Source organism: Cebus imitator, unplaced genomic scaffold (genome assembly GCF_001604975.1).
Source record: "Cebus imitator isolate Cc_AM_T3 unplaced genomic scaffold, Cebus_imitator-1.0 Scaffold58, whole genome shotgun sequence".
Lineage (NCBI taxonomy): Eukaryota > Metazoa > Chordata > Mammalia > Primates > Cebidae > Cebus > Cebus imitator.
Genome location: NW_016107373.1, coordinates 2,600,044 through 2,623,610, shown reverse-complemented (window position 1 = coordinate 2,623,610; position 23,567 = coordinate 2,600,044). Strand labels below are relative to the sequence as shown.

Sequence of the window (23,567 nt, the reverse complement as noted above, 5' to 3'; positions counted from 1 at the left end):
CAATTCTGGCAGTTACTGATAAGAAAAGGTAAGCAGCTTTACATAGTTTTGAAGAACAAACTAACAGTTCTATTTACAGAGGCCAAGGACAGTAGTTATTGTAAGGAGAATGGGGCAGCCATTTCAACTTATCTAAAAACAGTTTTGCATTTTATAAAATAGTTTTGCTCTGGTTCTGGCTCTAGGCCAGCACAATATCACAGTAGGATCCAAGGTTATGGACATTTTTTGGTTCCCCAGTGCCAAAGTGCTCTCCCTGCTGCTACTCGTTTATACTCCCACCAGCAGTGCTTCGGAGAGAAGGCCCAGGATGTCACTTCAGTTTAGATCTTGGGCTTAAGGGAGAGGGGTGGCTGGTGGTGAAATGCTGTGGCCTCACCCTGTTTGCCCATTTGTAGGCTGAGGCACCATCAAGACAGATGCTTTACAGAGGCACAGGCAGAGTGCTGGGCCCGGCTGGAACAGGCCTGGAGATAGATGGGGCCTGCCCCTTTGATAGAGCAGTGTCCCAGTGAGGATGGCTCATGGCTGCGGGTGACAGAAACCCTGGTGTAGACAGGCCTGGGTAATAAAGCAGCGTAAGAGAAAATGCAGAGGTGGTGCGGATTTCAGGACCTGTTGGTTCAGCACGTCAATCATGTCAGTTATACTTTCTGTCTCTGAGATGGTTCCCAACACCAGCTCCTTCCTGGATTCTTCAACACAACTGGGTGTCCGACAATTCAATGCAATGCAATGCGATCCTGCAATTAACTCTCCAGAGCTGGTGCAGACCCCACAGGATAAGGGCTCAGTCACACAAGAATGCCCTTCATTCAGATACTAGTCCTAAGTCCCAGGTGACGTGTGCCTCTGACCAACATAAATTCAGGGCTACTACGACCCCCTCCTCAGGTGTGATAATTCACTTGAACAACTCACAGAGCTCAGGAAAGTGCTTTACTCACTGTGACTGGTTTACATAAAGGATACAATTCAGGAGCAAGGCACACCTGCACAGGGCAAGGTGTGGGGGAAGGGGCGTGGAGCTTCCATGTTCTCTCTGGACCTCCACCCTCCCAGCACCTTGTGTGCTCACTAATCCAGAAGTTTTCTAAATCTCCTTCAAGAGTCTTCACAGAGCTTAATCTACAGCTCCTCCTCTCCTCGCCAGTGGGTGGGGCTGAAAGTTCCAACCCTCCAATCCTGTGATCTTTCTGGTGACCCAGCCTCATCCTGAAGCTATCTGGGGGTCCTACCCTCAGTCACCTCATTAGCATAAACTCACGTATGATCCAGTGGGGCTCCTTATGAAGCACCAAAGACACTCCTATACCCCAGGAAATTCCAAGGGTTGTTTAGTATCCAGGAACCAGGACAAAGACCAAATACAGTCAACCCCCCCTATCCATGGGCATCCGGGGATTCAACCAGCCATGGCTCAACAGACTTTCTCCTTGTCATTATTCCCTAAACAACGCCATATAGCAGTGATTTACGTAGCATTTAGATTGTATTATAAGTAATCTAGAAATGATTTAAACTATATGGGAGGATGTCCAAAGGTTATGTGCACATACTATGCTATTTTATATCCAGGACTTGAGCATCCTTGGATATTGATATCAGAGAGTGTTCTGGAACCAATTCCCCTTGGATACCAGTGGGTGAATGAATGTGTATTTCTTGCCCTACCACTCTGTCCCTCTGCTCTGATGAACTCGCATCACGCTGAAGATGCTTCCTGCTAGGGTCCTCTGCAGGACATAGCTCCCATTTGCAAAAATGGCTGTGTGCTTTTCCCTTCAAGTCATGAAATAAAGGCCCTTCCCTTACCTTTGATTGGGCCAAAATAAGTCAGGTATCTGACCTTGGAGGGAAATGTCATGTGCTGATTAAAGGCCGGGTTCCTGATCCAGTCATTCGGGAGGGAAGTGGCATTGCTGTAATTGGCTTAGATGAACCTGAGCCCACCCTGGTGCTGGGCAACGGCTTGGTGTCTCTGAATCTCAGTAGGTCCTGTGAAGGATGTACGGCACCTGATCAAGGTCCAACTTCCAGTGGAGCATAATGAGGTAACGGATGCCAGAGAAGCCATCAGAGTGTCCACTGTCAGAAGTGAACACACAAAACCTGGTACCACCCTTGACCACCTTCTCCAGGATCGTGAACCTTTACACTGCTTCTCCAGAGCTTACCAAGGGTGGAGGCGACAGGCCACCTTTAAAAAGTTCTGGCTGGGTGTGGTGGCTCATGCCTGTCATCCCAACATTTTAGGAGGCCGAAGAGCATAGATCACCTGAGGTCTGGAGTTCGAGACGAGCCTGGCCAACATGATGAAACCCTGTCTCTACTAAAAATGCAAACATTAGCTGGGTGTGGTGGCGCACACCTGTAATCCCACCTACTTGGGAGGCTGAGGCAGGAGAATCGCTTGAACCTGGGAGGCGGAGGTTGCAGTGAGGCGAGATCGAGCCACTGCACTCCAGCCTGGGCGACAAGAGCGAAATTCTGCCGAAAAAAAAAAAAAAAAAAAAAAAAGTTCTGCAGGAGGGACCATCTTGGGAGAATGTGTTCTACCAGCCCTGGCCAGCTATACCCATGATGCTTAGTGGAGACTGCCCTGTGGGTAAAAGTTTGAAACCTGATTTTCTATGACCCCAGCAGCAGCCTCCACTGGCTGTACCCCAGTTCCTGCAGCTGCAAAATCAGAGACAGGGTTAGAGGTCCCCATGTGGGAGTTCCTTGCCCTTAGGGCCCCAGCAGATGTTTTTTCTTTATATTTATTAACATATATACATTCAGATAAATGAGCATATTATAAAAGCATGGCTGAGTATATTTCCACAAACTTATTACCGCCATGGGACGAGCACCCAGATGAAGAAATAGAACATGGCCAGCATCTTAGAACTCCCTTTCCTGCCACAAACTTGACCTCTAACACCATAGTTGTGCCTGGTTGGTTTTTTGGTAACTTTATTTAAAGTGAATCATACCGTGTGAGCGTGTACTCTCTGGGAGTCTCCTTTCTTTTCTTGGCATTACCACTCATCCAGATTATAGCATGTCGTTGTAGTTTGTCTTTTCTCACTTCTGCATAGTATTCCGGCCACTGAATTATTTTTTTTTTTAACATGAAGCTTAGTGAATATTGTACAGTATCCTATGATCAGGCAGGACGAGTGAACAGACATGTCAGATTTCTCTGCTTTTGCTTAGGATGATGGCAGCTAGCCAGCGTGTTAACCCTGCTTATCACGTACCCTGTGTGTATATGAAGAACTAGGAAGATGAATTAATTGTTACCTAATGCATGCAGTCCTTTTAGTAGACAAGATCTTTCAAAATGGGAATCATAAACAAAAATAAAAACAGGTATGCTTCAAGGTAGAGATACGGGGGTCCTTACTGATTGACTCATTCATTCATTGATTCATTCATTCATCAAATATGCATTAAGTGCCACTTACATGTCTGATAGTCTCTAATCTGGATTTCTCTTTCCTCCTAATCAATTGGCAGGATCTCAGCATCTAATGACAAGCGGGTAAAGGTAGAAGGACCTTTGGAATTATCTTCTTTAGCAATTTCTAAACTAAGTGATTTTGAAGAGGTCCTCTAGAGAATATTTAAGTGACTATTTTTTTTTTTTTTTTTTTTTTTTTTTTGAGACGGAGTTTCGCTCGTTACCCAGGCTGGAGTGCAATGACGCGATCTCGGCTCACCACAACCTCCGCCTCCCGGGTTCAGGCAATTCTCCTGCCCCAGCCTCCTGAGTCGCTGGGATTACAGGCACGCGCCACCATGCCCAGCTAATTTTTTGTATTTTTAGTAGAGACGGGGTTTCACCATGTTGACCAGGATGGTCTCGATCTCTTGACCTCGTGATCCACCCGCCTCAGCCTCCCACAGTGCTGGGATTACAGGCTTGAGCCACCGCGCCCGGCCCTAAGTGACTATTTTTCAGAAGCAAAAAGAAAACAGAAGACCGCAACCCTCCTCCTAAACTAACCACTAGTGATACCTTAAAATATATCCTCCCAGCCCCATGTTATAGATCCGCATCATTATGTCTAGACTTTAAGTGGAATTATTTTGTACATCTGTGTAGTGTGGGTAATTAAAAACAAATTTTAGTGGGATTATTTTGTATCTATCTTTTCATAGTTTTCATTAACCAAATACTTGATTTTTAGAGCAGTTTTCGGTTCACAGCAAAATTGAGCAGAAACTAGAGCTCCCCTGTACACCCTGCAGCTCCTCTATGTACCCCACACACATCCAGCCTCCCCCATCGTCAACATCCTACACCAAAGTGGAACATTTGAGCAACCTCCCCTGACACGTCATTATCAACCCAAGTCCATAGTTTACATTAGGGTTCAGCCATGGTGGTGTACCTTCTGTGGGTTTTGACAAATGTACAGTGACATTGTCTCTTTCATTGTAGTATCATACAGAGCAGTTTTACTGCCTAAAAATCCCCTATAGTCTACCTACTTGTCTGTCTCTCCCCTCAACCCCTGCCAACCACTGATCTTTTTACAGCTTTCATGACTTTGCCTTTTCCAGAATGTCATATAGTTGGAATCCTACAGTATGTGGCCTTTTCAGGTTGGTGTCTTTCACATGATATTTAAATCATTTTAAATTTAAATATTTGAATCATTTTCATTTAATAATATGTTGAACATGTATTTTCATGTCAATGAATATTCCTTGACAGCACTGTGAATTGCTGTCTAATATTTCATTGTATTTCATTGTGATATAGCATAGCAATTTCTACCTTTTTGGAGGTTTAAATTCTTTCCTTTTTTTTGCTATTAAAAATAATATTGCAGAGGACAGCTTTGTAGGTAAATCTCTGCACACAATTTAAATGCATCCTTAGGATACATTCCTGGATGTGGGCTTGCTCACTTTGAGTAAGGTTTACTCACATGTGCCAAATTACCTCCAGAAAGGTTACACAAATTTACACTCCCACCAGTGGGCTACAGAGTACCCATTTCCCCCACACTCTTGCCAACTGAATAATGTCAAGATTTTTCATCTTTGCCAATTTAATAGAGGAGAAATGATATTTCTTTGTTTTAATTTATATTTATTTGAGTATTAATGTCTTCATGGTTTTCTTAAAGCATATTAGCCATGTATTGGTCTTTGCAAATTGCTTGTTCATGTTTTCTTTTTATCCATTTTTTTTTTCTATTGGGGGAAGCATCTTTAGAGCATATAGTTATAAAAAGTGTTTATCAGGGGTATTCACCGTTTGTAAAGGCCCTCTTCTAATGCCAAAAATTTTCACCATCATGTGCACCTCTGATACCTGTTATACTTTTAAATATTAATGAAAAGAATGATAATAATGTCTATAGAGTGCTTATGATAGGTCAGGCATTATGCTATGCAAAACGGCCCTATGAGATAGGTTCTGGTATCAGTCCCACTGGACAGATGGGGAAACGAGGTAGGAGTGCTTAATGCATTTTCTCAAAGTTACACAGTGTGTGAGTGGCTGTGCTGGTGTCAACTGATTAACAAAAGACATGGTGACATAAGGCTTCCATGAATTCAGTAACACTTATAAATACCTTTATCTTTTGTATTCATCACAAAACTATTCATTTGCAAATCTGTCTTATACATATAAGTTCGAGGCATATAATTTATATTCTCTGTAGGCATACTTGCTAAGAATATAAATTCAATAACTCCCTGTAATAATTTCAAGCCCTTGCCTACCTCCCACATGGTTTACTGTTAAGGACTATTAGTTGGATCTTTTATTTTACGGGAAAGAGAAACTGAGGGCAGGGCAGGAACTTTATTAGGGTCACCTAAAAAATTGACAGCACAGCGAGAACTGAGACCCAGGGCCTGGGATTCCCAGCCCAGGTCAGCATGCAGCTTGGGCCAGCGCCCTAGCTTCATGTCCTTTTGGTATCAATGGGGACAGCAGAGGATGCTGTGGTAGGTACCAGAGTAAATCTAGATTCTCATGGTGCCAGCCTCTAGGGAAACCAGTCCCCTGGCTACACCAGCTGCTGGGCATTCCAGGATCCTGGCACCCTGCCAAGGGTGAAAACAGAGCTGCAGGCTCCTGGGCTGCATTCTGCCCCCTCCTTTTGGGTTTGCAGTTCACTGCTGGGTTTGCAACAAGCCTAATCTCTGCATGTGCAGACTCAGAGGAGCCAGCTGAGAGGGAGAATTGCCAGCAGCTTGGAATCCTCCATGAGGCCTGCCGACCACTCTTCCCCAAGAGTGGGAGGTAGAACCAGGGCAGTCTTCAGAAAAGGCCACGGGGGCTTTACCTGGCCTAGCTTTAGAATGCATGCTGAGATGGACTCAGTGAAGGACACCAGCCCATGTTCTCCCTCTCTGCCTCCCCAGTGGAAGTTCATTTGGTCCCGCCACATCCCATCTTCTCCCTCCTGCCCCTGTGGCCTTTATTACAAGCACAGAAAGTCCGTCTGTTTCAAAGTAGAGATGTCTATGGACCACCTGAGAGTTGGAATGCACAAGTCCTCTGAGGCTTGATCCTGGTTCTCCAGGCAACCAGCTCCAAGGGTAGAGAGAAATTATTTGTGCATATAGTCAACAAATAGGTGTCAGATATGTCTCCCTTTATGCTTTGGTTGCCAGGAGGCTCAGAATTGAATGAAGAACTCAATCACTAACCCTCTTACAACAGATTCCTGGCATAATCCGCACCCTTCTTTCTCCATGAGGCCTCTGACGCTATCTCTGGTTGTTATCTTAACTGTCTTGTTTAGTATGTGTTTGTTTTATAAAGCATTGCAAATCTTTTGTGTGGTGAAGGTGGGATGTGAGAGCTAGGACATAAAAGCAAATGGCCCATAGATGTCTCTACTTTGAGATACAAAGTAATGTTCTGCCCATAGGGGGTGATTTGCTGGGAATAATTTAAGACTTAGGAAAACGTTTTTATGCCTTGGTCCTGCTCTTTAAATCTCCCTTCCCCTCTCCATCTTCTCTTTTCTTCTTCCTCTCCCCTCCTCTCCCTCTCTTACCCTCCATCCTTTATTCTCTTACCTATTCTCCCTCCAAACCCCTCCTCATTTATTCCTAATGGGGACCACCTCCGCCTGGCAAGTATGAGTATTTCCATTTTGCCAAAGAAGACACTAAGGCCCTGGAGCGTAAGTGACGTGCCATGGCCGCACAGCTTATCCCCCTCAACTGATTGTCAGAATCAGGCACTGAGTCTCATGAGTCTAATTCTATCCTACTCCCCAGTGCGCCTCCACACCCTTCGGTGCCCACCCTGCCAGCATCTCTTACCACCTGCTCTGCCCCACAGAGATTCCTGGAAGAGAGGTCCATAGGAAATCAAACCCCCACCCTGTTTTTCCTGCCGAGGTCTCTTTCAGAGTTGGGATTCCCAGTGGGACCAGTAGGATGTATCAGAGGGGCCAGTGAGATATGAAGGGGGACATTTGGGGAACATTTACTGAGAATACGCTGTGTGCTGGACAAGGCAGAAAGTCAGCCAAGCAAGGTTCTCAGGTGCAAAACTGAAAGAGGTCCTCACTCTTAGGTGCCAGGCCCGCAAGCGTATGACCCTGAGAGTGAAATCCTCCTGGTGCCTGGCCTGTCTTTCCCTAGTCTTGGCCCTGGTGCCAGGGACTGTTACAGGTACTGGCAGCTCAATGGTGGCCTGCACCCTGCCCTCGGGGAGCTTACAGTCTATTAAGGGAAACAGATATTAATCAAGTAATCCTGCTAACAAAAGACAGTTCTACGTGTGACCACTGCCATGGAGTGTGACATGGGGCTAGGAGAGGGTGTTTTTGGTGGCAGTTGGAGGGGGGCAGTGAGGTCTGAAGGCTGGGTAGGAGTTCCCAGGTGTTCTGCAGGTGAGGACACAGCACTTTCACAGGCCCTGTGGCCGGATGGAGAATGGCATACAGGTGGGGCCTGTGGAGGGCAGAGGGGCCAGAGTAAGGGAGCCCCATGCAAAGCAGTCCTCAGTAGTCCATTCCAATAAAGCGTGAGTTTCCAAATGACTGACTTAAAAAAAATAAATCCAAGCCAATGGGGAGAATTCAAAGCTACCCCTTAATGATGTCACTAGCGCTCATCTTCCTGATCAGCATTCTTTAGTGGGATGTGCAGAGACTGTGCCTGGCCCCTCCACACTCATCTGTGTCCATGGAATACAGCTATGTCTGTGATAGAATCTATTATTAGCCACATTTTCTAGATGAAGAAATGAGAACACAGAGAAGTTAGATAACCTGCTGTATTAGTCATCTCAGGCTGCCATGACAAAATACCGTAGACGGGGGCGCTTAAAAAACAGCCATCTATTTTTCACGGTTTTAGCGCTTGGGGAGTCCAAGATCAGAATGCCAACCTATTGGTTCCCGGTGGTGGCACTCCGCCTTGTGGATGGCTGCCTTCCGGATGTAACCTCATGGTGGAGAGGGCCCTGGTGTCTCTTCCTCTCCTTATAAAGACACCTAACCCTTATAGCCTCAGTTAATCTTGATCACCTCCTCACAGCCCCATCTGCAAATACAAATGCATTGGGGCTGAGGGCTTCAACAAATGAAGGGGAGCAGGGCCCATAACACCTGCCCAGGGTCATACCACCCATCAGTGGGATTTGAACTCAGGAAGTGCCTATCCAGTGCCCAGGCACCTAACCACTGAGGCTCTGCCCCAGGATGTATGGTGGGGGGTACTGCCCATGCCAATGAGAGCTCCTTAGGGCAGCGGTGTTCAGGGATCCTTTCACAAATCCATAGGGCGTTGCTCCCACCTGACTGCTGGACTTGTGAGCTGAGGCCTGAACCCACTTAAGGGTGATCCCAGCGATTGTTCCAAAAAAGGACTGGGCTGAGGATACTGCATGGCAAAGCCAACCTGAAACACTTGAATCCGGGGGTTCATCCAGTTTCCGGTTTACTGAGCAGCCACTGGGAACGGTCTGCATGACCTTGGGCAAGTCGCTTGACATCGTTCAGGCCCCAAGTCCTGCGCCCTCACAGGTGGCGAGGGGCCATCCCACAGGCTGTGAGGTCCACCGAGCACCCAGCGGGGATCCCCTGGCATAACACATCCAGGAGGTAGGAGAACGGCAGGCGGCCCTGGTCTTGCCCTGGGCGGTGCAGGTGCGGCCGCGGCTGAGCGAGCGGGTGTCCGGTGTTTGCACCAGTGGCAGCGCAGGCCCCGTTGTCGCTGCCAAGCCGAGGCAGCTCGGAGGCTGGGGACGCCATAGGCCGCCCGCTGCGACACCACGGGGCCCGGCGCTGTCGCCCAGCCCAGGCGCCCCCGGGCCCAGTGCGCGTCGGGCCCCATGGGAGGCCCTGGAATGCGTCCACTGGCCGGCCTGGAGCGGCCCCCCGTGGCACCCCCTCCCGCCGCCCCGCCCGGGCGCCCGCGTCCTCCCGCTCCCCGCGCGCCCCCCTCCCGGCCGCCAGCCAACTGCGTGCCCCCGGGGCCGGCAAGAAGCCACATGCCCCCGCAAGGAATGCCGGGCCCCCGGCGGGCGGGGGGCGGGCGCTGGGCAGGGCTGGGCCAGGCCGGGCAGGGAGCTCCCCGCCGGGAAGGCTGGCGAGAGGGGGAGAGCCAGCCCGCGCAGCTCTGGGCCCTGGCCGCAGCGCACACCGTCCCGCGACGGGGCGGCCACCGGGCAGGGGGCGGCGCGGCCCAGACCTGGCGGCCTCCGCTTCCCCTAAGCGCGCCCCCGGCCCGCCGGCTCGGAGGAGGGGGCAGGCCGTCACGTTTCCCCACACCCCTCCCAGTCGCCGCTGCCGGCTTTGGGGCCCCGGTGGGGAGCAGGGGGCTGATTAGCCGAGGAGCAGGGGTGTGGCCAGCGGGGCCCCGGGTAGTGAGTCACACAGGCCGCTCGCCCAGTCCCGGGGCCCAGCAAGGTCCCAGCCCCAGCTGCGTGCCACCCTGGCCCCGAAGAGTGTCCCCGGGCTTGGCATGAGGACCCCGGGGTGCCGAGGGAGGGGCTGAAGCCCAGCGTGGTGGTGGAGGGCGGTAAGCAGCGGGCTGGGGAGTGTCCCCTAGAAAGAGTGGGGTGGGGCTTGGAGCCCTGGCTGGCCGCGCCAGCACCCCCAGGCCCTACCTGTACCTGCTCTGAGCTGGCAGAGGGGCCTGGCTGTGCTCCCGGCAGTCCCAGGGTGAGGGGCTGCCCTGCCAGGCGTTGAGGGTCCAATTGGTCCACCCACTACCCCTTGGTCCCAGTTGGGCTTGAGTTGTCCCCCCTCCCTTCCTCTTTGCAGTTCTGTGTCCAGGCTCATGTGGGATCCTCCTGCCCCTTGCCCTTTGGTCTGGGGGTCCAGGCTGTACTTCCCAGCATGGCCTGCTGGCCTGAGCTGCCCTAGGCCTCTGACCCATGGGGCTGGTGGCTCCAGTCGTCCCCAGGACCAGCCCCGCGTAGAAATGGCATTTCCTCTTGGCCCGGCTACAGCTGTTTTTGTTGTCTGTGTTCTCAAGCGCTTCCTCTGGGGATGGCAGGGAGGGTAACTAGACTCCGCGAGACCCCCACTTGCCCTCTCCGCCACTCATCCCTCTTCCCCTGTTTCTTTGATCTTCTTCCTGTGCTGGTCCCACCTCCTGCGACCCAGGACAGAATGACCGAGAACATGAAGGAGTGCTTGGCCCAGACCAAGGCAGCTGTGGGGGATATGGTGACGGTAGTGAAGACAGAGGTCTGCTCACCACTCCGTGACCAGGAGTATGGCCAGCCCTGGTGAGGCCCCTGTGTGGGAACTGGAGAGGGAGAAGAGGGAGTGGGGGGTGCCTGGGCTGGGTTGGTTGGGAACCCTGGGAAACATTCTCACTCCTTGCCCACCTTCCCTAACCCTGCTCCCGGCAGCTCTTGGGCGCAGGCTCTAGAAAAACCCAAGCAGTGGCCTAGGGAGGTGTGTGCGCCCATCTCAATCTTCCAGTTTTTCCACCACCTCCTGGACTGAACAGCAGGCTGGCTGGTACTCCTATGCCCACCCCACATCTTCTTGGCCTCCTGGCCAGGTCCCCAGCTTTTGTCCCCACTGAGGTCTCACTCTCTGATGGCTTCTTTGCTTTCTTTGTGGGCCTCTGTCCTGGCCAGCTCTAGGAGACCAGACTCCTCTGCCATGGAAGTTGAGCCCAGGAAACTGAAGGGGAAGCGTGACCTCATCATGCCCAAAAGCTTTCAGCAAGTGGACTTCTGGTGTAAGTGGAGCTCGGGGCTCTGGGCTGTTCCTCCCTTCACCCCCATTGCCCCGTTCCTGGCTAGGGAATTCACAGAAATGCTACTATGATAGGTCCTCACCTGCGATGTACCCAATCCGGGTCCAGGCCTTGGGTAGTCATCATCATTAGCCACCCAGGTGGCCATTGTTGGCCCCATTTTCCAGATACGACACTGAATCTTGGTGAGGGTTAAGTATCCCGCCTCAGGTCCCGCGGCCCAAGGTAGTACAGTTGTACTTGGACTCCAAAGCCATACTCTTCCTTCTAATTTTTTAAACTTGACACAAAGGGAGCTGATGGCTTCCTTGACATAGGCAGGCCTGTTCTTGGAGCCCCCGGGGAGAGTATAGGTTATTGCTACTGATAACCCTGGGGCCTGCAGCTGGCCTCCACTGGTGGGCCTCCTGTCACCCCATCTGCCTCCCCCATGGGGGTCCTACCGCCCTGCAACAACTGAGACCCTCCCTTCTCCTTCCATCCCTCCAGTCTGCGAGTCCTGCCAGGAGTACTTCGTGGATGAATGCCCGAACCATGGCCCCCCAGTGTTTGTGTCTGACACGCCAGTGCCCGTGGGCATCCCAGACAGGGCGGCACTCACCATCCCACAGGGCATGGAGGTGGTCAAGGACACCAGTGGAGAGAGTGACGTGCGATGTGTAAATGAGGTCATCCCCAAGGGCCACATCTTCGGCCCCTATGAGGGGCAGATCTCCACCCAGGACAAATCGGCTGGCTTCTTCTCCTGGCTGGTGAGTGTGCCTTGGGCTGTTCCGTAGGAGAGGTTGCCAAGGAACGAGGAAGGAAACCAGCAGGGGGAGCCATACTGGCTCAGCCTGGTCCCAGAGCTTTTCTGCCACCGCTTCTGGACCTGTGGTTGATGGATCTTGCTGTCTGTGGCCCCAGCTGAGTGGCCACAATGCTTGGTGTCCAAGGGCAATGCTGAGACCACTACCCACCTGACAGTAGTCAGCAGATCAGGAAATCACCAGGCAGAACTCAGGACAATTTCCCCATGAATCCTCATGTGTGTGTCCTATGGACCATTGGGCGGCGTTGAATCAACTGGTCTTCCAGAGTGGGTGACTCGGAGCTGGCCTGTGGGGATGCAGAACATGACTTCCCACTTCCAAAGTAGTAATACCAGGCTCTGGGCTAGGTGCCCGGAGTAAACCCTCCAACAAGGCAGACATGGTTCCTGCCCTCAGGGAGCAGATGGTCCGGTGGAAAGACAGGCATTGAACAAGCAGGTACGCATGCGATATCAGTTTGTAACACAGCGTACTATTGATCCATGGGGTGCAAAGATGAGGAAGAGGGATTTTCAGAGGTATGAGGAGGAAGGGTTAAAAGCAGGTTTAAGGAGTCAAGCTTCAGCTACTGAGCAGAGATAGGGGAGCATGGGGCAATAGAGAAAAGTGTTCTACAAAAGCACCTCTTGAGCGTCTCCTTTGTGCCAGGCACTGTGCTGGCCCTGGGCATACAGTGGTGGGCCAGATAAGACAATGAGATAAATCCTGCCCTCATGGAGTTCTCTGTGGGGAAGACAGACTTAATCAAAGACTAAGACAAACCCATGTCAAATTATAACTCTGAGGGTGATGGAAACAGCGAGGCTGGGAGAAAGTGCACAAGCAGGGGAGGTGAGATGGGCAGAGTTCGGAGAAGGCTTCCTGCTAGTTGAGCTGTGATTGAAGGAGGTGAATGGCTACTGGGTGAAGATTGGAGAGGGGCCTCCAGAAGCCTGGAACCGCAAGGGCAAAGGCCCTGTGGCAGGAGAGTGTGGCGCATCTGAGCCACTGGATGAAGGTCAGCGTGCCTGGAGGGCAGCACGCACAGGGGCTGGAGGAGAAGATGGAGGCATGATTACGTAGGACCCAGTGGACCAAATTAGGACTTCTGTTCTTTTATTTTATCAGTGTAACGGGAAAGGGGGGAGTGACTCGGTCACATTTATGTTTTGAAAAGGTGACTTTGGCTGCAGCCTGGAGAACCGATTGGGCTTAGGGGCGCTGGTCAGGGATGGGTACCAACACACCTTTCCCAGGTAGAGCATGTGAGAGTTCTCTAAGTCAGCAATGGTGGAAGACTGAGCTAGGGCAGGGACAGAGACATGGAGGCAAGTGAACTGCTTTGTGAACTGTGTCAGAGAGGAGAGCTCTGACTTAGAAATAGACTAACTGGCCTAAGGAAAGGAGCAGGAGGTATCAAGGACATCGCAGTCTCCCAACAGGTCGTTAACCGTGCCTTTCTCTGAGAAATGGAGGAGGCTGGGAGGGGACTGGGTTGAGGGAAAGACCATGATTTGAGTTTTGGACTTGATGAGTTTGGAGTAACACCAGGATATCCAAGTGGTGATGTCAAGTAGGCAGTTGGATATATGGGTCTGAAGCTTGGGGAGGAGGCTCGGAGATGTTGTTAGCGAGTCACCTGTGCATGTGTGGTCAATGGGGCGGGGCTGTGGAGCGCAGAACCTAGGAAGAATGTGCTGAGTGAGAGGTGGACAGGCCTGTGACCAAGCTTTGAGGGACTTTAGCAGTTCATGGTCTAGAAGAGGGGCTTGATCCTGCAAAGGAGACAGAGAAGGCTTCCAGCCAGAGAGGTCGGAGGGGAACCAGGAGAGTGGGTGACCTGGAAGTCAAGGAAGGAGAGGCTCTCGAGGGCCACAATGGCTGTCAGTGCCAAATGCTGCTGAGAAACCAACCAGGAGAGGGACTGAAAAGTGTCCCTTGGAATTACTACTAGGGAAGCCATTGGTGACTTTAGCAAGAAGTAGAAGTCAGTGGGTCTCAACCCGAGGCAATTGTAGAAGTCAGTAGGTCTCAACCTGAGGCAATTTTGCAGCCCTGCCTCATGTCTCCAGACATTGCCCAATGTCACAGCTCAGTAGGGGTAAGCTGCTGGCATCTAGGAGGCAGAAACCAGGATTACTGTAAACATTTTACAATGCACGTAACAAAGAGTTATCTGCAGAAACCCTGCTGGAGGGTGATAGAGGTGGAACCTGATGAGCATGGAGGTGGCCAGGCATGGTCATTTCCTTGAAGTTTGGTTACAGATAAGATCAGAAGAGGGGGAGAAAGATAAGAGTGAAGTGGGTGGTGGTGGGGAGGTTGGGGGGGATTTGGGGGTGTGGGGGTGGTTAACAGAGTCTGTTCATTAGAAAGACTTTAGCATCCTCAAAAAGCCAGCGGGAGGGAGGGGTTCTGCTGAAGTGCTTGAGTGTAGAGTAGAGATAAGACATGCTCCCTAACCTTTTACATCACCTCACAGGGTTCACAGGGAGACACTGAATGAAAAAGGAGGTGGACCAGCCTCTTTTCTGTCCCTACAGGATTAGCCTAGAGGATTAGAACAGATGGAGGTAGTTAGGTATAGCAGGCCACATAGTAGCCCCCGAAAAATGTCCCTGTCCTAATCCCTAGAATTTATCAATATTATCTTCATGGCAGAAGGGAGTTTTTGCAGATGTGATTAAGGATCTGGAGATGGAAGTGAAGATCTTGGATTATCTGGGTGGGCCCAGTGTAATCACAGATGTCTTAATAAGAGGGAGGTGGGAGGTTCAAAGTCAGAGAGAAAGAAATTGGAAGATGCTGCTGTGCTGGCCTTCAACATAGAGGAAGGAGCCAGGAGTAAGGATGCAGGCAGTTTCTGGAAGCCAGAGAAGGCAAAGACATGCATTCATTCCTAGAGCTTCTCGAGGGAATGCGGTCCTGCCAACACCTTGCTTTTAGGACTTCTGACCTCTAGAATTGTCAGGTAATACATGTATGTTATTTTAAGCCGCTGTGGTTTGGGCAGCTTATTACAGGAGCAATAGAAAACTCATACAGAGGATTTTGTGTTGCGGGGGAGGCATCTACTAAAATGGACAGGGAGGGGGAGTGAGGTGGCCTGAAATTGAGGAGATCAGAGAAGGTAAGTTCTGCTTGGGGTGAACAGAGTTTGAGGGGCCCAATAGGTTCAGGGGAGCTGTCTGGAGCACTCTGGTCTGTGTGGCTCTGCAGTAGAGAGGAGATGCCGGGGTGGCTGGAAAAGTAAGTCTATAAATTCATGCAGCTGAAGCCCAGGGGAGGGAGGGCACTGCCTACAGAAAATGCTTGGGGAGGAAAGAAGAGGCCTTTCCTTTGGAATATGAGTTTAAGGAATTCTTGGAGGGAGAGGAGTTGAGAAGGCGTGGAGTGGTAGGAGGAGACAGAAAGAAGTCTCCTTGGCCCTCTTGGCAGGAGCAGTCTCATGGGTGGAAGCCAGATTGCTGCGGATTAAGGTTGACTGGGAGGTGAGGAAAGGGAACCAGCAAGGGTGCATGGCTTGTTTTAAAAGTCTGGTTGCCCACTGAGCAATTATTATATGCCAGGTGCATACTGGACACTGTGTCATCTCATACTTCTCCAAACAGCCCGTAGGGTGGGGGTTGCTGCCCCTCTTGTTCAGATGAGGAAACACAGGACTCCCATAGCTGGTCCACAGTACACCTTGGGCTCCTTCAAAGATAGTGCCCCTCCACCATGCCACCATGTGAGGACTTCCCTTGTTGGAGACATGGCCAGCAGGGTGGAGCATTTAATAATTACCCTGAGCCAGTTTTGGTTATGTGTCCAGATTCAACCCAGCCTCACATACACAGAGCAACTCCAGAGCGCTAGGTCCTGAGCAGGGAGCTCTAGGGATAACAGAAATGCATGAGGTTTGCTCTCTGTTCTTAGGGAGCCTGCGGTTCTTATGGAGCCTGTGGTTCATTGATGAGGAGCACTGGTTCTTATGGAGCCTGTGGTTCTTAGGGAGCCTGTGGTTCACTTATGAGGAGCATAGTGGATAGAAGGGGAGGAAGCTCATTCCCAACCAAGTAATAGAGAGGCAGCATGTTGCTTGGTGATCCGGGGGGGGTTGGTTTCAACAGGCAGATTGGAGATGGATTTTGAAGGACGGATAGAAATTCAACAGAGGAAGCCTGTGGCTTCACAGCCTATTGGAAAATTGCAAGAGAGAAAATCTAGGGCCGTGCCCAGGGAAGGACTATTAGGATCCCCTTCTGCAGCTCCCAGAGTCTGTACCTGGGACAGTCCAGCTGGGGAAAGTTGAGAATCTTTAAAGAAGAGGAACTTGCCCAGGTTGGCTGCCTGGCACGGGTCGATGGTGAGAGGAAAGGAGGAACAGAAGGCCCTGGAATTTGCAACCTGGTTCAAGACTAGCTCTGCTAATGAAGCCCCAGTTCAGGCGGTGGGACTGGTGGCCTGGAGGTTATTCCATCTGAGCTTTCTTCCCAGCACCTTAGCTGCAGGCAGCAGCCAGCAAATGAGTACAGGGAGGGAGTGGCTGGAGGCCGCAAGACCGTATGAGGCTTTGACCTTTGGGAACCCAAGAGGTGAGAGACATTAAAGGTCTAGAGTCACCAGACACTTAAAGTGGCTCAAGAAAAGTATAAGTGTGTGGTGTTGGGCATGGGTGTTTGGGCCTCCACTGGGTAAGAGCAGGCATGAGGTGTAGCTCTGCCTGCTCAGGTGATGAGTGGGCTGAATGATGGAAGAGGATGGGGAAGGTGGGTTGAACAGTGGTGCTGATTTTTGGACCAGGATCTGGAAGCCCCACGTTCTATATAAACTGCCCTTGTTTGTCCAGTCCTGTCCCAAAGCCATCCTGGATATCGTCTTCTTTGGACCTTCTGCCTGCCTGCAAAAGCTCTGCCCCCACTCAGCACAATACGTTTCCTTCCACACTCCCTCAGTATGTGCACTCTACTCTGTAGAATTGATAGTGGTGATCACGATAAGCATAGCTGTTAATGTTTATTGAGCGCTTACTATGTGTCTGGGTCTGTGCTCAGTACTTTATAGCATAATCTCATCTGATCCTAACAACGCTCCTGTGACATAGGTATTATTCCATCCATTGCACAGCTGAGAAAACTGAGGCCTGGAGAGGATGAGTCATTCTGCACAAAGCTAAACAGCTGGTGAGTTGCTGAGCTGGGGTTCAAACCTGTGCAGTCTGACTCCAGAACCCACCCTCTCATTCCACCTCTTGGCCCTCTAGCCTCCCTTACTTAGCACGCCTCTTCTTACCTCCTTGCCTTGGTGGACTCCATTCTACTCACTCTTCCTGCCCGGCACAAGTTTCCTGTCTGTCTTCGCTTAACCTGGAGGAAAGCTGGCCTGACTGTGGGCAGAGTAGTGAAAAGCCTGGGCCTGGGTCAAGATGGACCAAATGGCCATTTCCACCCCACAACTCTCCTTTGTAGCCTGGCTGCCTTGGCAGGAGTTAGACACTCACTTCTGCCTGTCTAGGAAAGAAATGCCCCATTCTCTGCTCTTTCATCCTATTGGAAATTATAAATGCTGTAATTCATTGCCAAGATGACCCAGGCTACCCTCAGACCCTGCAGGCCAGGAACAATACTGCTGGCACAAGGCGTTAGGGGGTGCTGTGCAGCCATATGGTCTGGTAAAGAGCTGGAAGATAGAGGAAGCCGACACAGGTTTCTATATAAGTTTTTCATTCAGACCCCAGCTTGTTCCAGAAGGGATTTAGGGTAGCCTAGCAGTATACATAAAATATACCACAATCGCATATTAAAACTGGGAGAGAGAAAAAAGAAAGAAAAACAAGAGTGGACACCCTAAATGGAGCCAGGAGTGAAGCTAAAAATACATGCTATAATGACCTATATCTGCACTTTTAGCCATACAGGCTCCAGATCTGGCAGCCACTGGGAGAGTAGCTGGTACATTCTGTCCATAATATGAAAAGGACCAGGGAGCTCCTGAGGAGGTCCACCCTTCTGGACGCTGATACTGGACAGATTTCCCAGGGGCCCTTATAAAGAGGACACTGTGTGATAGAATTGTCTACTCCATGCCAGGCAGCCTCCCCACCTGCCAGGCTGCTACCGTTCTAGGGAGAAGTGGATGTGAAATGGTGTTTCAGCATTTCCCATTTCAGCTTCCATCACAAATTGATAATTTCTTTTAAAATTTGAAATTGGATGTGCCAGAGCTCATGGCTCCAGCATAGCATCTGCCAGACCCTGAGTGAGTGCTTGGTTAGATGAAATAAGTAGACAGTTGTAGTGCCATGACATGTGGTGGGGACAGGCAGGTTTTACCAACTTAGGGGATGCTCAGAGAAGTGAGGAGTAACAGATTTGTCCAAGAATAAGAAAAGGGGCATTTGAGACAGGGTAGGTGTACAGTGTGTGTGCATGCATGAACACGTGCTTTTCATGCTTGCTTATTAATTTCTACTCTTTATTTTGAAAGTTGCAAACTCAGTTGAAAAGTTGTAAGAAAAGTGTAATGAATACCCTCATACCTGCCTCTAGATTCACCTATTGCTAACACTTTATAACCATTGCTTTATGTCTACTTCTACACCTATACACACACACACACACACACACACACACACACACACACAAGCACACACACACACACACACATTCTTCTTTTTTTCTGAACTGTTTGAGATATAGTTACAGAGACATCATGACACTTTACCTCTAAACATTTCAGCAGAATTCCTAACAGCAAGGTGTTCTCCTGTACCAGGGTGGGCAAACGTTTGTTCTTAAAGGCCACCTGGTAAATTTTAAAGGCTTTGTGGACTGTACTGTCTGTCATAACTGCTCCGCTCTGCCATTGCACCGCAAAAGCAGCCATAGATGATACATGAATGAATGTTTCTGTTTCAATAAAACTTTATATGAACACCGAAATTTGAATTTCATATTATTTCAAATGAAATTTGAAAGTCACAGAAATGAAACTATGTAAAGAAACATTTTTAGTCATTTAAAAACATACAAAACCATTTTTAGCTTGCAGTCCGTATAAAAACAAGTGGTAGGGGCTGGATTTGACCTGCAGCCATAGTTGGCCGATGCCTGAGCTGTTTAACCACCATGTAATGGTTACACCCAGGAAATTTAACATGGTTACAATACTGTCTCAGCTATAGTTCATATTCAGATTTCCCCAATTGCTACTAGTAACATTTTTTATAGTTTTTTCCCTAGCCAGGACCCATGCAGGTATCACAGGTTGCATTTAGTTGTCACATCTCATTAGTTTCCTTTATTCTGGAAAAGTCTCCTGTGTGTTGTTTTTTGTCTTTCATGATATTGATACTTTTGAAGAGTTCAGGCCAGTTGTTTGCATAATGTTCCACAGTTTAGATTTGTCTGATTGTTTCTTCATGGTAGATTCAGATTACAGCTCTTTGGCATAGGCAATGTTGGGTCTTTCTCACGGAGTGCCATCAAGAGACAAGGCATTTGTCTTGTCTTTTACTCAATGATTTTAACAACTATTGATGATGCTTGCCTGTACCAATTATTAGTCATGATTTAAATGATTTTTCTATTTTTTCTCCTCTACATTTATTACTTGACATTCTTCTGTTGAAAAAAGTGCTCAACCTTCACCCCCACTCAATCCTCATTTAAAGCTATTTTTAGTATTTGTATGAACATGGATTCTTTTTTTATTCAATGTGTTGGAGTCCATGTCTGTCATTATTCATTTTGATGTTTAAATTGCCCTAGATTTGGCCAGCGGGAACGCTTTCAAACTGGCGCCTTGTTCTTTCAACACATCCCCATCATTATTTTAGCACTTTTTCCTTACTTTCTGGCACAAAAAGATTCCCACTGTCTCTCGTAGGAGCTATGATTCCTTTTAGTGGGAAACGGTGTTTAGAAGCCAAGATCTTGGGATGATAGGTGTGCAATTGCTGCTGGGGTGTCCTTGCTTTTAAACCAAACTAGGTTTGTTATTATTATTTGATTTTACTTTGAGTTCTGGGATGTATGTACAGAACATGCAGGTCTGTTACATAGGTGTACATGTGCCATGGTGGTTTGCTGCACCTATCAACCTGTCATCTAGGTTTTAAGCCCAGCATGCATTAGGCATTTGTCCTAATACTCTCCCTCCTCCCACCTCCCCCACCGCCTGGCAGGCCCAGGTGTGTAATGTTCTCTTCCCTTTATCCATGTGTTCTCATTAGCCATACTAGGTTTTGAGGGAGGGATGAATTGATGCAAATATCCTACCATGTCAGAAACTGAGGAAACACAGCATAGCAGGGGTCACAGAATTTACAAAGGCCCTGGGGCACACACATAACAGGCAGGTATTAATATTAGGGCGTAACGAAGGTACAAAATGTGCTTAGAAGGAAAAGTGGAAGATGAGGCTAGAGTAAAAGTCACTTTTCTTGTGTTCGCAGATCCAATGGATCATAAAACACTATTGATTCAAGATCAGCTTTTCTGGGCGTAAAAATGAATACCTCAATCCAAAGATTCTGAATGTCAGGAGCATTAAATGGGCTTAGCTTGTGTAGCTATTTTATAAATGCTGGTAGTTTAGTTATTGAATCACAAACCAAACCAAAGATTTTCCCTGGAAAATGTAATATGCTAGTGAACCAGTACTGGCTAGAGCCAAGTCTGTAAATGTATTGTATCAGAGCAAAAGTAGAACACGAAAAATTATTCTGCACCTATGTAATATTTCCAGTCCAGACCAGCTCCTAACCTGACCTCCTCCTCTTTCTTGGCTCTTCAGTCCATTCTACTGTAGCTGTGTTTCTCACACCTGAACAGTGTTGGGTTTAGGTGACTTTTAATGTCCCTGGAGTCTTAATGTTCCATTAATTTTATTTTAATGTTACTTAAAAAGGTATAAACATAAAGCTTGCTAAACACAAACTGTCTTGTACTTACAACTTTTAAATAACTGTAAAGCCAAAACAAGCTTACACGTATAAAATGAACAGAACTACAAAAACTTCAACATAATGTACAAACACGTTAATGAACTCATTTTAATGAGGTGGTTGATGATGTTTCACTAAAACAAAATTGTTTTTTATAAAGTGAATATGTTAGTAACTACTGAGACACAAGCAGAGTCTTTGGAATTTGGAATGCCTGTACTTTTGTGTGCCGTGTGATATCTTTATTTTCCTACTATTTGTCTCTATTTGAAACAATGAGAAATCTTGTATGTATGTATGTATGTATGTATTTAGAAATGGAAACTTACTCTGTGGCCCAGGCTGGAGTGCAAAGGCAAGATCATAGCTCACTATAACCCCAAACTCCTGGGCTCAAGCCATCCTCCCGCATGACCCTCCTGAGTAGCCATCACGCCCAACTATCTTTTGTTATTGCAACTGCCATGATGTAACTTGGCCTTTTCTTTGCCAGAGTGCAACATTTACATATTAAGTTTATATCGGTTCTTTTTCCGTTGGTTCATAGCAAGTAGTAATAATTGGGGTTATATGGTCAACTGTTGCTGTGAAACAAGCTACCTCAAAATCCAGGGGCATAGAACAGGGGTCGGCAAGCTTTTTCTGTAAAGGGTCAGGTAGTAAATATTTTAGGTTTTGCAGACTATGCGGTGTCTGTCTCAATGACTCAATTCTGCCCTCATAGTGCAAAAGCAGCCATAGGTGTGGCATGTTTCAATGAAAGTTTATTTATATATACTGAAGTTTGAATTTCACATCATTTTCACATCATGAAATATTGTTTTTCTCTTGATTTATTTTCAACCATTTGAAAATCATTCTTAGCCTGGTGGGCCATGCAGAAATGGGTGGTGGGCTGGAATTAGCCCGCAGGCCATAGTTTGCTGAGCCCTGACATAGAACAACAGTCATTTACTCTTGCTCACATATCTGCTGGTCACCTGCAGTTCCTCATTTCTACTTGAGTGTCTGTTGGTTGGCTGCAGTTTGACTGACTTAGCGGGGCTTGCTGGGCTGCCCGGCCTCCAGCCGTTGGGGGAGCTTGGCTCCTCTCTCTGGAGCCAGGTCTTCTCCAGACACTTGGAGCATGTCTGTTCTGGGGCCCAGCTGAAGGAGCAGGGGCTCTCTGGGGAAGTTTTTCTAGCTTTCAAGACTTTACGTGCATCATGTTTGCTAATATCTCATTGGCCACATGAATTTCATGGTTGAATGTAGGTCAAGGAGCAAAGAAGTACAGGCTGCCTGTTAAACAGTCTAGTTCAGAGTCACGTGGCAAAAGGTGATAGGGACGGCCGAAGAGCCAGGGCCAGGGATTCAATCTGACACGATGCCTTCTCAGCCATAAATGTAGTACTCTTGTGGGTGTAAAAATCTCATGGGGGATTCCTGCATATTGGGTTTTTTTAATGAAAACTTTGAATTAAAAATTCTTAGAACATTCAGATCCTGAGAATGTATCCAAAGACCCTAGCTTGAGAGACGTTCATTTTTAGTAAACTTCCTGGCTTTGTCGCAGAGGATTTGGGGTTTCCTGGTGCTTGAAAATTCTCCAAGGAGAGGTCTTATTGAACTATGCTCTCTGAACCTCATTCGGCCCTCCAAACCCCAGTGGGTCCTCAGACGATGGACAATAATCATAGCAACAGTCATAGCTGCTGTTCACTGAGTACTAAATGATTTGTATATCTTAACAGTACTATGGGACAGTTATTTTCTTTTTAAAGATTGAGAAACTGGACTTAAAAGGCCACATTACTTAATAAGGTCATACAGCTCACTTATGGAGCCAGATTTATAGATCTCCAGCTCATCATCTCCAGGCCTCAGATGTGAATATCTAGAATGCCCTCCTGCCATCCCATTGATGGTCCTCCCACTCGCATGGAAGCCTGTTTCTTTAGGGATTACTGTTCAAGCATAGGATACGTAGGATATAAGGCTGTTTCTCTCTCCTACTTTGATTGCTAACCATGAACCTTTGGCAGATTTTTTTTTTTAACAGCTTTATTGAGATGCAATTCATATACTGTACAATTCACCCATTTAAAATGTGTGATTCAATGATTTTGACTGTATTCAGACATGTGCAACCATCACCACAGTCAATTTCATCAAATCCTGTATCCTTTGGCTGTCATTCTCCCCTTCCAATGCCCGCAATCCACATCTTCAACTCCTCACCCCCACCCATCCCTAGGCAACCACGAATCTACTTTCTGACCCTACAGATTTTTCCATTCTGGCGTTTCATATAAATGAGATCATATAATACATGATCTTTGTGATGAGCTTCTTTTACTTAGCTTTGTGTTTTCAAGGTTCATCTGTGTGGCAGCATGTATCATTCACCCCCCCCCCCCCCTCTTTTTTTTTTTTTTTTTTTGAGTCAGTGTCTCACTGTCACCTAGGCTGGAATGCAGTGGCTCTATCTTGGCTCACTACAGCCTCCTGGACACTTCTGGGGTTCAAGAGATATATAGTCCTGGCACCTCCCGGCTTCAAGTGATCCTCTGGTTTCAAGTGATCCTCCTGCCTCAGCCTCCCAAGTAACCCAATTAACTAGGATTATAGGTGTGTACCACTATGCCCAGCTATTTTTTTTTTTTTTTTTT

The 23,567-nt window shown here is 48.3% G+C and overlaps 1 protein-coding gene across 10 annotated transcripts in view; it reads left to right on the top strand.

Annotated features, from left to right (window-relative positions):
- PRDM11 (PR/SET domain 11) overlaps positions 1 to 23,567 on the top strand; it is an 82,059-nt gene that overhangs the window by 26,124 nt on the left and 32,368 nt on the right. For 7 of the 10 annotated variants that reach the window (XM_037738866.1, XM_037738863.1, XM_017529381.2 and 4 more), the window contains 3 exons: positions 10,590 to 10,714; positions 11,075 to 11,178; positions 11,686 to 11,948. In XM_037738866.1, coding sequence (XP_037594794.1) covers positions 10,590 to 10,714; positions 11,075 to 11,178; positions 11,686 to 11,948 — 492 coding nt within the window. Of the gene's footprint in view, positions 1 to 9,642; positions 10,000 to 10,589; positions 10,715 to 11,074; positions 11,179 to 11,685; positions 11,949 to 23,567 lie in introns of those variants that run through there. The other 3 variants (XM_037738865.1, XM_017529380.2, XM_037738869.1) reach the window with 3 other exon arrangements.